General features: G+C 39.6%; 1 protein-coding gene across 4 annotated transcripts in view; it reads right to left on the reverse strand.

The window, feature by feature from the left end:
* The window catches only part of grik2 (glutamate receptor, ionotropic, kainate 2), a 369,508-nt gene that overhangs the window by 224,579 nt on the left and 128,051 nt on the right, over positions 1-16,878 (reverse strand). For all 4 annotated transcript variants that reach the window (XM_044116261.1, XM_044116262.1, XM_044116260.1 and 1 more), the window contains 2 exons: positions 15,813-15,980; positions 14,416-14,673 (listed from right to left, as the gene is read on the reverse strand). In XM_044116261.1, the coding sequence (XP_043972196.1) occupies positions 14,416-14,673; positions 15,813-15,980 (426 nt within the window). The remainder of the gene's footprint in view (positions 1-14,415; positions 14,674-15,812; positions 15,981-16,878) is intronic.

Below are 16,878 nucleotides of genomic sequence, written 5' to 3' on the forward strand. Positions count from 1 at the left end.
TTCACTTTTACGCTTAGTTAACATTGATAAAAGCAGCTGATACATTTAACTGTTGCACAAGCTTATCATAAACACATTTGAGATTTTTTTTCAAGCTCAGATAACAACATGTCTCTTCCTCCATTCTGATGGCTGATTCCTTCCCTTTTCCAAAATCTGCAAGTGTTGCCCATAGGGCAGTTGGAGCAGTAAAAGGGGCATCAGAACTGATCAGTATTGGCAATACTTAATGTGCAGCAACAACGGTAGGATCCATATTTAACTTTGCATGAATATTTCATCCCCAACAAGCATTTATTATGGAGCTGAATAGGAGTCCCCTGAGTGTAAAACAGATCAGTCCGCCTGTGATAAATATCCTTGTGAAAGAATGGCCCCTCAAGCCTTACCCTTTCTTATTCTCCTCCTTTCGCATTGCCAATGACAAGTATGAAGTGTTCATTTTACACATTTTACACAATCATAATTGGCCATGCAGATGCTGGAGTGATTCCCCAAGATGACTGATCTGTGCTGCTGCATGATGGATGTAATTGCTGATGACTCACTGAGCAGCAAACTTTTAGGGTCAATGTTAATGTGATTCTCAATACATTGACTACTTATTTATGTTAAAATAAATGTGTGGGACATGTTGAAGAAGGATTAAAGTAGGCCTGTGTCAAATATTTGCTCAGGCATATGAAGGCAGAGAATGAATAGAACTGCTCTTTCCCTATAAATATACCAGGGAATGGAAATATGGGCCACTTAAAACAGTAAAAATAATCTTCGTCATTAAATACACTACAGTGAGCTCTAAATCATTTGTCCTGAAAATGACTCTTTTCCCTGAAACACTACTCAATTTTATACAATTATCTCCATTTCTCATATTCCATATTTATCATGCATGATATATATGACCAGAAAAGGCTGCGCTAGCAATTAGTTCTAATTTGAGATTCAAAACACATAGACATGCAAAATGCACATGACCAGAGGCGTACCATAAAAAACTGAACTCTCAGCAAGAAATCTATGTCCTACTTCTCCACATCTGATAACTTACAGTTGAAACCATCTAAAGCACAGGTGTCAAAGTCCAGTCCTCGAGGGCCGCTGTCCTGCAGTTTTTAGATGTGCCACAGGTACAAAACACGGGAATGAAATGACTTAATTACCTCCTCCTTGTGTAGATCAGTTCTCCAGAGTCTTGCTAATGACCTAATTATTCTAGTCAGGTGTGGTGCAGCAGAGGCACATCTAAAAGTCGCAGGACACCGGCCCTTGAGGACTGGAGTTTGACACCTCTGATCTAAAGGTTTCAAATGCGCCTTCCATCCCTGCGCCTTCAGATAGCAAAAGTTTAACTTTTTTTTTTTATTTATCCATCAAAGCAGCAAAGAAAAAATAGTTGGTCTGCAGCCGAGTATGCCTCAGCAGCCAATAGAAGTCAATATCTAATGATGAACCAGGTTAAACACATTATTAATGAAAATAAAAGTCATTTAATTTAATTCCTCACTCTGGAGCCAGGCCTGCAGATGGGGCATACTAGCGAGTGCCTGGTGGTCGGGATTCTCCCCATGGGGCCCGGCTCAGACCGAAGAGGCAACGTGGGTTCCCCCTTCCCATGGACTCACTACCTGGGGGAGGGGCCGATGGGGTCAGGTGCAATGTGGGATGGGCGGTGGTCGGGGGGGGGGGACCCTGGCGATCCAATCATCGGCCCCAAGAGAAGTTGCCTCTTGGGATGAATGTCGCCTCTCTCATAAGGAAGAAGCCTGAGATAGTGTGTGAGATTGAGAGGTTCCGGCTAGAAATACTCAGGCTCACTTCAACGCTCTGGCTAGCCTCCCTTTGCCTACCAGTGGGGAAATGGGTTCTGACTGTTGTTTGTGCTTATGCGCCTAACAACGGTTCAGATTACCCACCTTTTCCCAACGGAATAATCAAGGTATTCGAATCATTTAAGGAATCATTACAGCCCTAATCGGCTTTATCAGGTTTTGATCTACAGCTTTCACTGGAGAGCGATTCGTAGCCGAGTGTGAAGCTATCGGGATGAGGATCAATGCCTCCAAACCCGAAGCCATGGTCTTGAGTGGGGAAAAAAGGGTAGAGTGGCTTCTCCAGGTTGGCAGGAATGTCCTGCCACAAGTGGAGGAGTTTAAGTATCTCGGGATCTTGTTTACTAATGAGGAGAAAAAGAAGCGGGAAATCGACAGATGGATTGGCACAGTGTCTGCAGTGAAGCGGGTGCTGTACTGGTCTGCCATGGTGAAGAGAGAGCCGGGTCAAAAATTTTATATCTCCAATTATGTGCCTATCCCCATCTATGGTCATGAGCTTTGGGTCATGACTGAAAAAATTAGGGAACGGATACAAGCAGCCGAAATATGTTTTCTCCGCAGGGTGTCTGGGCTCTCCCTTGGAGACAGGGTGAGAAGCTCGGCATCCCCGGGAGGGACTCAGAGTATAACCACTGCTCCTTCACATCAAGAGGAGCAAGTTCAGGTGGCTTAGGCATCTGGTCAGGATGCCAAAAGCTGGATGTCTTCCTGGTGAGGTGTTCCGGGCATGTCCCACCTGGAGGAGGCCCTGGGGAAGACCCAGGACACGCTGGAGGGACTCAGTTTCTCAGCTGGCCTGAGAACACTTGGGACTGATGGTCACAGGTCACCACCCATTGCTGTCCTGCAACTCAGACGGACCGGTGGACTTTGGTAGCAATGTCATTCTGCATGACTTGTGTAACCAGGTGGTGTATTGAGAACAGTGTTGGTTAATAGGTTGTCCTCTAGAACTGGAGTTGTAGCACAAGCACTACAGAACCAGGACGACAGTTCATATTTCTTTTTTTATGAATTACCTGATTGGGCACTGCTTTATAGGACTGGGCTGATGCAATGTGAGATTTGTTTTTCCTTTGTTTAACATTATTTTGTGTCATTAATTTGCATTGCTACTAATTTGGTTTGCAGTTGTTTTTGTTTATGTCTCAGATTGAACAGAAAAAAAGAGAGCATGGCAAAAGAGAGTGGGGAAAAGTAAACACAAAAAGGAGGAACTGAGAAACTGTAACAACAACTTTGCACAGGAAATAATAAGCTAAATTAACTGGGAACAGACTAAAACAACTAAGAACACTTACTAAAGAGAAACAAGGCTGATCTAATTAAAAAAGAAAAACAAAGGCAAACAAGAACAATAAATGAAGAAAACTACAAACCAAAAACAACCTAGTATCCTAACATAACCCTACCCTTGAGGCAGATATCAGACACTGAATAAGTCCCAAAACTAAAAGAACATCAGAGGGTGGGCAGGTGGAGGGGGGCCTCGGAAGGAGGGCCAGAAAATAAAATGGAACTAAACCTCTGAATAAGTAAATATGAGCCACATGGAGGTCATGAGGCTGGCGACGAAGGAACCAATTGTCTGGAGGCCGGTGACAAAGAAAGCAAGAGTCTGGATGCCAGAAAACTGAGTAGGGGGTGTTGACGTCCCAAAGTCCTGGGAATAGCAGCTCAAGTGATTGGCATCCATTAAAGCCACAGGGCCTGAGGAAGACCCTCCAAACGAGCACTAGCTCTGGGGATCCATAGAAAAGTTCTAGGGTGCCACAGAGGGGCCCCTGCAGACAAGGGACACCAATGGTGAATCTCTGAAACCTGGAACACAAGAAGTTCTACAGAGTCCTGTGGTTTAAATGCACATGGAGAGGGTACTGGTTCTGCTGCAAGCAAACAACCTGCTGCAGATAGAGGAGCTGGTGCAGGGATGGCTGTGAATGTCTGAGCTCCGGCAGGAAGACAGGCTGTTGGTTGTGCTGCAGCGTATGGAGGAAAATCTTTTGCCAGAAGAGAAAGAAGCTGCTGATGCTGCAACTGAAAAAGAGGCTTCAGATGTGGCAGCAGATAGTGGAGCTGCTGCTTCTCTGGGACAAGGAACAATCTTTCAGGCTCTGAGGCAAGGAAATAAAGGATCTTAAAGTAAAGGCAACATGAAGCAGTGCAGGCACTAGCCCGACCTCCCAGAGACGCTATGGAGGTTCCTCTGGGGCTGCGGCAGTGGCATCTGCGATGACAGGACAAAACAACAGGATCAACGGAGACCGGTAGTTAAGGTGAAGAGGTTACAGAAACAGGTGTAGAGCAGATGGTGGGGAGCTGTAACTGAAGTGGGGATATGAGGTCGCATTAAGTATATTTCAGCTAATGCAGCCTAACTGCTCTACTAAGCTAGGAAGCATAAGTGAGTCAGTCATTAAGGGTTTCCAGGCAAATATAATACCTTTAAACACATCTCAGCTGAGCAGGGCTTGGCAACAGTCTCAGTCTTTCTTAAATACTCAATCAGAACAGAACTGGGAAATCAAATCTAACTGACACAAACTAAAAACAGGCAATACATATTATGTAAACTAAAAAAAAACTAAAAGCGACCTCAACTAAACTACAACAGATCCAAGGTTGATCTAAACAAAGTAATAACTAAGACAAAAACAGAATAATGAATGAGTAAACCCCCCCGCCCCAAAGAAAAAAAAGGAGATCCTTAAAGATTTCTCAACCCACACAGGTTAGACCAGTGGGAATCACAAAAATCACTAAATTAGAACCTGTTTGGCAACAATAAAGTGGGGGGTTGGTGGGTAGTTCACAAAGTATCAGAGAAACCAAGCCACTAACCTCTGTCAGTCTGGAAACCATTAAAAAGCCATTTGGGACTCCTGTGAACGAGAGTAAAGACCATTACCCACACACCTATCCCAGGATAGGAAGCCCCCACAAAATTTCTCTAAGAGAATATTGGACTCATCCAGGAAGTCACTTAAGAATCAAGGTCAATATTTAAAGCGCATTCCAGGCCTCACTTACCTCAATTAAGGTCATTTTTCTCTTTTAACAAATAAGACACTGAGCTAAAATGGAAATGCAAAGACAAAAACTGACACCTAAAATTGTCCAACCTAATAAGACAAAGCGAAACATTTTGGAAGGTGAGTAAGCAGGGTTTACCATGGTTTTAAACAGTTACATTCTAAAACTATTAATACTTTGAGCCATGCACTGTAGCTCCTCTGGTTTAAATCCTTTTGTTATGATAGCAGACAAAATCTGGCATTAGGAGATTTTGGAGCAGAATTTGTCCCCATTCGCTCCATGCCTGTTTAGGCACACTACCAATCCCATTTATTTGTATTTCTTTTGTTTAGAAATAAGGTTGGTAGTTGAAAAAGTCTTTTATTAATCCTCCCACCATCTTAAGAGATGGGGTAATTGGGACTCTGCATGTGGCCTGGTGGAGTTGTACTCTTTTCTCCTACACCCCTTAAACATTTTCTTAAATACAATGCATTGTAGACCTTTTCTCCTTAAACAGTAATAATCACCTTTTACTTAACTTGTTTAATGTTTTATACTCGCATATTGGAGGTTTTACAGACTGTAAAAGTCCATAACAATATAAGGCACATAGGTGTTTTCTGTTGGCTTAAAACACACAGTAAATGTAGCGTTTGTTAATAACTATTATTTACTACCACCAGTAACTGCATTAATTTTACTTGTCTCTACCTTACTGGTCAGTCAAGGGCAAAATCAAGTTTATGCAATTTGATTGGTTGTGATGGACCGGGGGCGGGGGGGAGAACGGGACTGAGGTGTACATACCCACTGCCACTACTAGCAGTACTACTAGCAGTAGGCCGTTTATGGACGAGGTCGGGCCTATGCCATTGTGGACTATTATTTTGTTTTACTAACCAGTTGGAGCTACAAACCTTTACTGAACGTTTTGTCTGGTTTTTGGAGCTGCAGATCCGAACCACGCTCGTGAGCCAGAACGGACTGTTGGACCGGAGTTGGAGCAGTTTTATTGCCATTCATTTAAAACTGGTAATCCATAGTGGGGTGAGTAACCCATTCCTCGTGGTTGTTGTGGGAGCCACCATCATTGGAACTGCTATTCCAAGGACGAAAGCTAACAGAGTCCCCTCAGGCCTGCAACGTTTGAACAGCTAACAGACTGCTTTACTAATTCAAAACACTGAATAGTGTGCTTGATACAACCAGTTTGATATATTCAGCCTTTTTTAAGTATATAACTTGTTTAAAGGCTTGTTTTGAACAGCACTGAGACAGCACGGTTCCACTAAGTGTGCTAAAAATATTATTACTAATCTATTGGGGTGTAACACTTCCTGTGATTAATACCTAATTAATGGGTGGGTTACCTTCTGTGCTATTGTTCTATGGTGCTGAAAGTTAACTGTGCTCTGGTAATGTGCATTGCCCTTGGTTTATTACTGACCAGTACGGTTTATTAAACTGGTACGTCTTCATTCCTTATTTTAGTATCAGGTCAAAGTTGCACTGCATTTAGCTCTTAGTTGTAGTTATCTTAGCCTTGCTCTTGTGCTCAGTTACGCACTCTATTTACAACATACATTGTTGCCAATTAAGACACTATTTTCTCATTGTGAAGTATAATTTTGATAGAGTGTAGGTCAGAGAATCTGGGCGCTGTTCATAGGGGAAAACTAGAACAGTGGTTACAGTTACTTCCGTTGTGTTCGTTTCTGCTCTTGGCAGATCTGACATTGCATCACAGGTTTACTGAGGTCTCAGAGGAACCAGGGTACCAAACTGAATAATTTGCTGTTTCTCTACATTTAGTAGTCTGTTGAAGATCTCATCCCTCTGACTCTGGGAAAACAGTCCTGCAGCCTCTTATGACCAAACCACCACCTTCTGAAAGTTCATTTCTCACTTTCATGTATGCTCTGATCTTCAACATCACCTTTCCGCTGTATTATGGCCACCCATTTCTGATATGTTTGATGACAGTCTGAAGATGTAATACTCAAAACAAAACCAGAGGACCCAAAATTTGAATATAATTGCTGGTGAACAGGTGGATGGCATGAACCTGATTGCATTGCAGTGTGGTAGTGTGCAAGTGGACCAGATGAGCTTGATTGCAGAGGTGAGCACTGAGAAGGGAAACAGAGCAGGCCAAAATAATAAAAAAATCTCTCCATCAGCTGCTGTGGCCATTCTAAGACTGTCCATGCTGGATGGTGATGCAGGGATGCTTCGAATTACAGCAGCCACATAACTGCCCAGGTCTGTGTGCATGTCAATATTTTCTCATGTGACAATGGGCTTTGAATCAGAGCATTGGTGACAACAAGCATTTTTCCTGGTACATATACTGCTTCAGGTTTGTATCTCATAAGTATCATTAGAAGACGCTAACATTATAAGGGAACATTACCGATGCTCTGATTATTTACTATTGGCACCAGTGATTTGTGATCAGTTTCCAACCTGAACTGATCTAGACCACAGAGATATTAGTCGAACTGCTCACAAGCCCACACGCCAGCCAGACATTCATTTTCCATCTGTACATAATGTGTTTCTGCATTTGAGAGGTGTCTGGAGCAGTAGGCAATCAACCTCCATTTTCTCCATGAAGTTGGAGCAGCACTGCTTCCAGCCCATAACTACTTCCGTCTGCTGAAACTGATATGAGTTTGGTGATGTCGTAGAAGGCAAGGACTGGAGCTGTAGTCAGCATGTTTTATTTTCTCAAAGGATGACTGCTCTGCAGGGCCCCAGGTCTCGACGTTGTTAGTCCTGAACATCTTATACAAGGGCAACCCTACTGTGGTCAGGGAGGGAAAAAAACCTCCTAAGGTAGTTCACCATTCCCAGAACTCTTTTAAGCTCTTGCACCTTTCCTGGCTGCATCAAGAGAGGAAAGTACTGTACCTCCATTTAGTTTGGAGGTTATCTAATCTGGAGTGGACAATATGTAGCGTTCCCTTTTCATTGACTTATTTAATTTAGTTAAGTCAATGCAGATCCAGGCTTTGCCTGAGCTCTTTTTAAGAACAGGGACGATGGGAGCACATCATTCAGTAGGTTGTGTAACCCATTCTATGACACCATTAACTTCCATTCTTTCCAGCTCTTAACTCTCTCTAGCAAAGGCAGAGAGTATGTACAGCATACGGCACAGCATTGTCCTTTAGCTGTATTTTGACTGGTTTGGTTTTTAGTGTGCTTACTTATGTTGTTTGTCAGTTTATCCACTCACCTCACCAAGTTCATCCTTAGTGAAAGCGATGTGCTGAGTAGATTGTTGACTTTATGTCCACTGACAACATAAACGTTAAATGGGTACTTTTCTCTCTTGTGTTTGAGGATGACATTGAAACAGTCAAGACAACACAGCTCCCCTCCTGGGATGGTCAGGGGCAGATCAGATGGTTCCAGCGCTCTCTCAGGGTTAAGTGTGTGAAAAGTTTCTTTGTTCATCACATTGATGTCTGCACCATTGTCAATTTTATACTCAACTGGAGGTTCATCAACTTTCAACTGTACCAGTCCATGCTTCATTTTTCTCATTCTTATTACACACAGAACCTTAGAAATTTGAGCTTGCTTTGTCTTTAACCTCTGAAACCTCATTTACTGATTTTCTGTTCCTACATACCCTGTCCTAATGTTCCACGTTATGACAGTTGTGACACAGTTTTCTTTGCAGGGCACACCGTTTCTAGAGTGCTATACTTTTCCACATTGCCCACATTTATCTTAATTTATCCCTTTTTTATTTCCTTAATGCTTACTGTGTTGTGGTTTCCAATGCATGCGTCTCTTCTTACGGTTGACCTCTTCCACTGATGTCACCAAGTCGCCCTGTTGGCTCACCTGAGCAGCCACCTTTTCAGATTGTCTGACAGCTTGTATTGTTTTTGCTAATGTCAAACGCACCACCAAGTACAGCCGACAGGAGAGTTCTTTATCCTGTTTCTCGACAACAATGTGGTCAGGGATGTTCTCCTCCCTTCATAAGCAGAACTAGCAGGTTATACAGCACTCATATAAAACACTCAACCTTTTCTCTCTGCCGCTGAACAGTGGACACATAAGTCTGCTGTCATTCTCAAATCATAAAAATCTTCAACAATAATGGACGAAGGCAGAAAACAGATGGCTCCATCTTCTGTTCTGAGTAGATCATTTCACTGTTCTGAAAATGTTAAAAATATTAGAAAAAAACCCAAATCAAAATATAGAAGGATTATTTGTAAACACAGTAGATGCAAGCTGACTGCAGAAAGAACCAGACTAGATTTGAACTATCACTGGTTGGTATGGTTACTGGTATTGGTCTTGCTGTTTTAACATTAGGCATCATGTTGTCAGCATACTTCAACTATTTATCATCCATCCATCCATCCATCTATTTTCTATACACCTTTGTCCCTAATGGGGCCAGGAGGGTTGCTTGTTCCTCTCCAGCTGCGTTCCGGGCGAGAGGCGGGGTCACCCTGGACAGGTCGCAGGTCTGTCGCAGAACTATTTATCAAAGCGTGATAAAATAGTTATGTTGTCAGTCTGAGATTAGTAAATCAGATACACCTCAATGACCCAGATGTGTTACATGCAGGTGGTACGTGGATAAATGATGAGAAAACAATCTGAGATGAAAAGTGCAGTGGGCTCAACGGGAAGCAGTGTGAGCAGAGACCTTGTACTAAAAATAAAACTTCTGACATTGGCAACAGAAACCGGATGAAGAGAGCTGGTGTACGCTGGCTGCGTGTTGTAAATGTTTTTAGTTTTTAGTTGAGCATGTTTAAAAGAACATGCTCAGAACATTCGGAACACACACAGATATGGAATCAGTCACTTTAAAGTAGCTTGTTTATTTTAATTAAACCAGAATTAAAGATGATTAATATTGTACATGTATAGATGTGTTTATTAGCATTCAGAAATTTGGACCCTTCCTCCACAGAAATGTTGGCATCATCTTCCTGAATTATATGACTCAATCAATAGGCTTATAGTTCTTCAGTAAAACCAGCTCCTTCTTCTATATCATTCCATTTAGCTTCTGCAGATAAATTTCTCAAATCTTTGCTGAAATCACTCACAACTTCCTCTGCTTCTCGTTTCAGCCTTAGTTGTTTCCAATTTCACTTACCCTGATTATGTCATAAGACGGCATCAATATTTGACCATGTTACTGCAATGTGATGGAATTTATAGGCTTTGGGGAATATTATTTAAAGTTTTTGTGTACACAGAATGAAAGCACAGTAGTTCATCTTTTTAAATTATGCAAGTGGTTTTAACAAGTCACAGACTCGATAAGATGGACAAGTGCTTAAGTTAAACATAATATAACCAATCAGGGGAAACAAGGAACAGGTGTAACCAATCAAGGGGTAGACAGGACAACACAGAGACTCAATAGACACAGAAACCAAAATAAGCACAAAGAAAACTGAAATCCTCACAGGCAGAAGAGATACAGAGTAGATCTGAGCCAAACTCAGGCCTAAATATGTAAGATAGTGAATATATTATGCAATATGACCAGTCTATCTACACTAACTTCAGCTTTCCAGCTAGATGAAGCTTTGGGAGGCCTGGCAGTTTTACCTTAGGCTAGCACACACAATATGACCTCTAGCATATGCTACATATATCCAACCTACTGGCATTATGTCACCTTTGAAATAAGACTACAAAATTATACAGTAAAAAAGCTTTTCCCAGATAAATATTCACTCAGACATGATGAATAATAAAAATTACACCATTTCAAAGTCAAAAAAATTTCAAGAAGGAATATTTAAATTAGCTTACAATGATTTTATCCACCCATTTTTTTAATTTTTCTGTTTTGGACAGGATGTACATGCTAATTATTCAAAATGCCTTTGCATGTCGAGGCACTCAGAGTTAACTCCACAGCAACAAAGAGGTCAAGCTCAGACAGAAACACATCTGACTCAATCCAATTAGACATATTCCGTCCTCCAGGAAGCGTCCAAACCCAGAGATCACATCTGTGACTCCACTGCACTGCATCTGCTTTTTTTTTTTTTGAAGATTTGGATGAAGCTACTTAGCTATGGGAACCTATTCCATGAGGATCTCTACACATTGTTCTTGAGCTTATTTAAGAACCACCAGAAGTTTAAAGGTAGGTATCTTTTCAGAATGTGAGACACATCTATACAATTTGCCACTCAGCATCCACTGATACCACAAAATGATACATTATCAAATATATCATTTTGTGGTATCACACAAAACTCTCATCATGGAGATTTGTAGAGCAAATAAGCCATAAAAGAAAGATGAAGTTGAAAGCCAGGAGGTGTTACAGTAATAACTATAATAGTAATAACAATACATTTGATTTAAATATGTATATATTATGGTACCCCCACCCCTTGTGACCAGGCATAAGAGTATTAGAAACTGGATGGATGGATGGATGGATGGATGGATGGATGGATGGGTGGATGGATGGAACGAATGAACACTGGTCCCAGCAGCAGGAAAAAGGAGGAGTTTCAGGAAGAAAACTGATGATACGGGGACCGTTAAACCCCACTCCTAGGACGAAGACTTTCTCTTTCTCTTCACTAGTGGAAGAAGGTCACTCCTTGATTAGGAGCTTTGTATCCAAAATACATCTGACTGTATTGTACTGATTTGCCAAATGAATAAATCTTGATTCTGGTTTCCTCAGAATTCTGCATAAGAAATGCAGAATTCTTGTAGTACAAGTGGTACAACTTCCAAAGAAGTTTTTTATATATGTGGTACAAAACTGAGACTGAAATGTTGTGCTATTTTTCAGACAATCAAGTAGTGCCTGAACTTACCAAATTTCCTCTAAATTACTAGTTTTATGAATTTTTGCAACCTACTATCGCAACAGCTAATGAGAGTGATGTTCAGTCTTTTACAAATAAATGACGGTAAAAACCACTGATGGGAAGATGTCTTTTCAGAGAGCTGGCTTTTGTGGTACAACTTGAAATTGAAAAGCAGACTATTATGGCTCCCAAACGGCTCAATATATTATCAACTGCTACCTTTTGTAGTAGTTTGTAGTAATTTGGCAAATATGAATATTCTCTCTGTCTAAATCATTTTTCATGCAGTGTTTTTATGAGGATACTTATTATAATAATAAATTATTATTATTGTTATTATTATATCATTTAGGCCTATTACAAGGGCTGCAAAGTAATTACAGGCTCAATATTTATCAGTTGATAACAAGAAACTTTGAATTATTCTTATCAGCCTGATGTCATAACGTATAGCACCAAAAACATGTTAGATGGTGTTGGCGTTTAGTTTTTTTAATCAACTGTATGAGACCTGCACAGAGTTCAAGTGGTGTCACTATAATTGGAGAAAACAGCTTTCGAACTGGAATAAGTCATTTTAAAATTCCCTTATATCAGAAAACACTTGGCATAATTTCAATAGTAATGAAAAAATACAATATTAACAATTACCCAATTAATAAATGTTGAAAAAAAGTTAGGCGAGGAGAAAAACAATGTGTTTAATGCATCAGATTTGATTAGTCACCTTAAGCACAGCCATGGCTTGTATGTTGAAGGCCTGATTGGATATAAGGAGCTTTTGGAGAAGCATTCGACACCTGGTGATTAATGTATTGAGGGATTATTTGTTTGTAAATACAGTGGATGCGCGTACAACTTGACTGCTGAAAGAGCTTTAGATGCTCACTGGTTACCATGGTTACCCACATTTATTGTGTTGTTTTACAATTACCTAGTATGTTATCAGCGTAGTACAACTGTTTATTACAATGTGACAAAATAAGTTATTCTAAAAAATTGGTATTAGTGAATGAGGCATCGTAATGAGCGATAAGGAGTAAATGCAGGTGAGTTGATAAATGAGTCAAATATTACTTCCCAGCAATATTAAAGCAATTTGTTCAAGGTGAGATAATCAGTTATCAATATGTTTAGTCCCTTTAAATAAGACAAACATATACATGGTGAGCAAAAAGGGCACCAGAATAGAGCTTTCCTAAAATGCAAGTTTTTATTTTGAAAAAAGAAATTAAAATTCATATAAAGCACAAATAAAATACAATAATCTCTTCATATTTTGGTCATAATTAGAGGGATAACGAAGATGTAGCTGCATGCATCAAGATGGGTGATAAAGTAAGCTTTCAGAAATCAAAAATTCAGTGGCTTGAACAGTCGGCAGTGTGAGGTACAGTGATCCTGTGCTAAAAAAACCCAAAAACTTCTGAAAACTTTAAAGAAAGCTGCGTGTGGGACTTGCACCTGGCAAAGAGAAGTGATCCATGGTGGATGTGAGTTGTATATTATTTCATTACCCTAATTGTAAATAGTTTAAATAGTTAGAATAAAATATTCTTGCTTGAATTCTGAAGGTGACATGTACTGATACAACATGACCTCACCTGAAACACTGTACTGATACTCTTTAGCCCTTTGAACTCCATGTTCCTCTCAAGTCCCTTTGCCTGTTCAATCTCTTACGGATTACCTGCAAGCAGCTCTTTGGGACCCGACCTCTTGTGGTAAACTGGACCATTGTGATCTCACCGACAGATTTCAAACTTCCCCCCAATGTCCATATTCCTCTTCCAAACCATAACAGAACTTTTTAACTTCTTCATTCAAAGAATCTACTTGTCAAACCCAAACCTTCAGTTATTATGTTACGGCTACTCTGGCATGCTAACAAGCCTCCAAAAATCAAAAGGTGCCAGAGTAGTTTCCAGGAGGAGGTTTCCGACTTATCCAATACAAAAAGCACTCGTAGAGAGTTTTCTGTTTGAAAAATATGAGCTTTCTTTAAGAACAGAAATATTCTCCTAGTTAACTTTCAGAAGATGTAAATATAAACTTTATTTGGCGGTAGAAAAACTATTTCACACCTCACTCCTTAACTTAACAATCAGAACAACCACAGCTGCTGCTTCTGCTTGTTAATCAGAGCAGGAGGCTGACTGACAAGGAGGAGGGTCTAAGCACAATAAATAAATAAATAAATAACAATAGATCTATAGATCTTCACACAACTCCAGATCTGCAACATTAATATATTAGCAAAAATAAATTCATCTAATTCTTTATAGGCTCCAACATATTAATTCAATCTCATCTCCAGGCATCATTGAATCCAAATCCCCCTATAATGTCTGGAAACAGGCTTACATTGAGAAAGCTTGTAAATACTGTAAATAAACATTGATTGTCATTTCAGCCTGGTGTCTGCTGATTGTGGGTTAAGTTTGCTGACAGACCATGACAGTAAGCTTAAAAGGAAGAGCCACACTGTCCTATATAAAATGTATTTGTTTTTAAAAGTTATTGTGTGAATTATAAATACTAACTCATTAATTACTCATTATTAATATTTGGTATTGAAGTACATATTCCTACTTAGTCTGGAAAAAACTGGTATCACGGCATCTCTGCATGAATCATTTTCAAAGCAATTAAAAATTATTTGTAGATAAATTAAAAACATGGATTAATACTGGGAACCAATACAATAGAGGACATGTTAATACTCTTACCAGTGCTATCATCATAAACCACAGTAATTGTCTTCCACTTGAAGAAGTGGACTAGATCCAGAATAGCCCGGCTGAGGGAGGAGAAGTCTGGAAACAGGCTCACATAGTAGGTGTCTCGGTTGTCTGATACTTGATGCTTCCACTTGGTCTGAATATGTGGGACACCCAAAGCATTGCAAATTGACTGGACTGCATTAGCAGAGGAACTGTGAGAGGGGCCAAAGATGGCTGCCACACCAAGAGAAAGCTGGTCACAAGCTAAAGAGAAGAAACAGAGTAATTAGTTACATGCTTGTTTTATGCAGAACATTTACAATCTAAAACCATTCCACTTGTTAGGTTAGATTTATTAGCCTATTAAAGAAGTTGGATTGTACCAAGCCTTTACATGGATTTTAAAACAAATTACAAAAAAAATCTACATTATTTCTGACATCAGAATATCTTTTCATTGGATTCTAAGTGAATTAAGCAGCCAAGAATAATTTAAAAGACCTCGATAGCATAGGAAGCTGTAACCTAGTCCACCTTTAAACTATTGTAGAAAGAAAAGTAAACAAATGAGGGGCATCTTAAGACATTTGTTAAATGTACTATGTTTTTCTCTTATATTAAGTTCATGAGTCATGAACATAAGATAAGAGTTATAATAGTTAAAAATGTAAAAGAAATTTCTGGAATTTCTCATGCTGCTCCACATTTGCCTTTTTTTTAAACCTGTTTCACCATCTTAGGTTACTGTTAGTTCTCATGTTTCCAAGAAAGAAGACTATCTGGTCAGGAAGTTATGGAATGAAAACTAATGAAACTATTATTAGAACAAAATTTAAAGCAGTTCTTGAATATTCAAAGTCTAAAATAGCAAGCCTGACCATATTACATCTGGCTATGTTTTAATGTTAACTGGCTTCTTAGCCAGCTAACATTGCAGTAGGTTTCAGTTTTACTCCATAAGGGGAAGAACAGCATAAAGCAGTAATGTTCTGTGCCATAAGCAGGATTATTTAAATTGCTCAAATAAATACAGTCGGTGTTTGTTTTATATTTTGAATGTGTTTCCATGACATGAAGTTGAAAGTTTTCCTGAGATGATTTGAGTGCAGTTGGGTGAAACCTAAACAACTATGTACCTATATAGTAGCTTCATTTTTAGAGCACATTTAATATAAGAGACTTGTGTAAATCATCAAAACAGAATATTGTGGGCTCTAATTGAGCAAAGAGTCAAAAATATCAGACTGATGCAAATACATGCACATATTTATGGGCAGATAATGACTAATTAGAAAAAGCTAATCAGTTTTCTGTTTTCAAATGTCCACAACTCTGCACAGTTTCACTGTTTGACTATAATGAGCATAATCTCAACCCATAAAGCTTTCAAACTACTAACATACCTTTCCTTGAGGCTTCAAAGCTGTCATAGATGTTTATCCTTTGGATGTCATAGGTGAGAGTAGTGTTTGGCAGTAAGGTTCTGTTCCTGTTGATTGTGTTTAAAGCAAATTTGAAGGCTAGTTCCTCGGCACCTGAAGGACCACTTTCAATGGACTCAAATATTCCTCCTGTGAAAGAAACCAGAAGAATTATAAGCTGTTGAAAAAAAAATAAAAAATACAATCATCAACTCCAGTTGTTACACTACAAAAACTGGTGAAACACTTCAGTTGGACTCATAAGAACAGAGAAATAAAACTCCCCCAACTGAGATTTAACTCCAGATCTTTAAGTTGTAAAATTAGCAAAAACCTGAGCCCCTCTGTCTAAAAAACCAAAACATTTGAGTGAATGAATTACTTACAATCCAAAATAATATGGAGGATTTTTTCAGCCATAATTCCAGAGCACACATTTTCAGTCTAAAAGCATGTCTTTGTTCTCAAAACATTTAATACATTTTCATTTTGAAAGCAGAACTTAATGTCTTTTTTCTCAAAACTTGTAATGTTTGTACTCAAAACGTCTCCCCATGCACTTGCAGAAAATTTTTAAAAAAGTTATAAATAAAAACAATTTGTAAGTCAGCACTTATTCACTGATGATTTTTCACTTACAAAAAAATCTCTGCTTGCTTTTGGAACCGCCTTTCGGCACCATCACCTGGCAACCTCTCAGCCAATAGAATGAAACTGTTGTACTCGGTGCATTTGTTTCCTTCTAGCGGGTGTGTTTGTGTGTGTACTGTTGATTGTAGCAAACTGCGCCACCCACTGAATGTAGGGAGCTGGTTGGGTGAACAAACTCCTCCCTAATGTCAAAAGGCTGTTAACGATCAGTAGTACACCGCTTGTGGATGTTTAATGTAACGCTGGGAGGTTGCCAGGAGATGGTGCATTTTTTGCAAGCAGAAAATATCCGTGTCCGAATTCAGGGTCTGTATCCTTGGAAGGACCCGGACTACAAAGAACACGTCCTTCAAAAACTGCGAATAAACGAAGACCGGAAGAGAAAAGTTTTGAATTC

Source organism: Gambusia affinis, linkage group LG05 (genome assembly GCF_019740435.1).
Source record: "Gambusia affinis linkage group LG05, SWU_Gaff_1.0, whole genome shotgun sequence".
NCBI lineage: Eukaryota > Metazoa > Chordata > Actinopteri > Cyprinodontiformes > Poeciliidae > Gambusia > Gambusia affinis.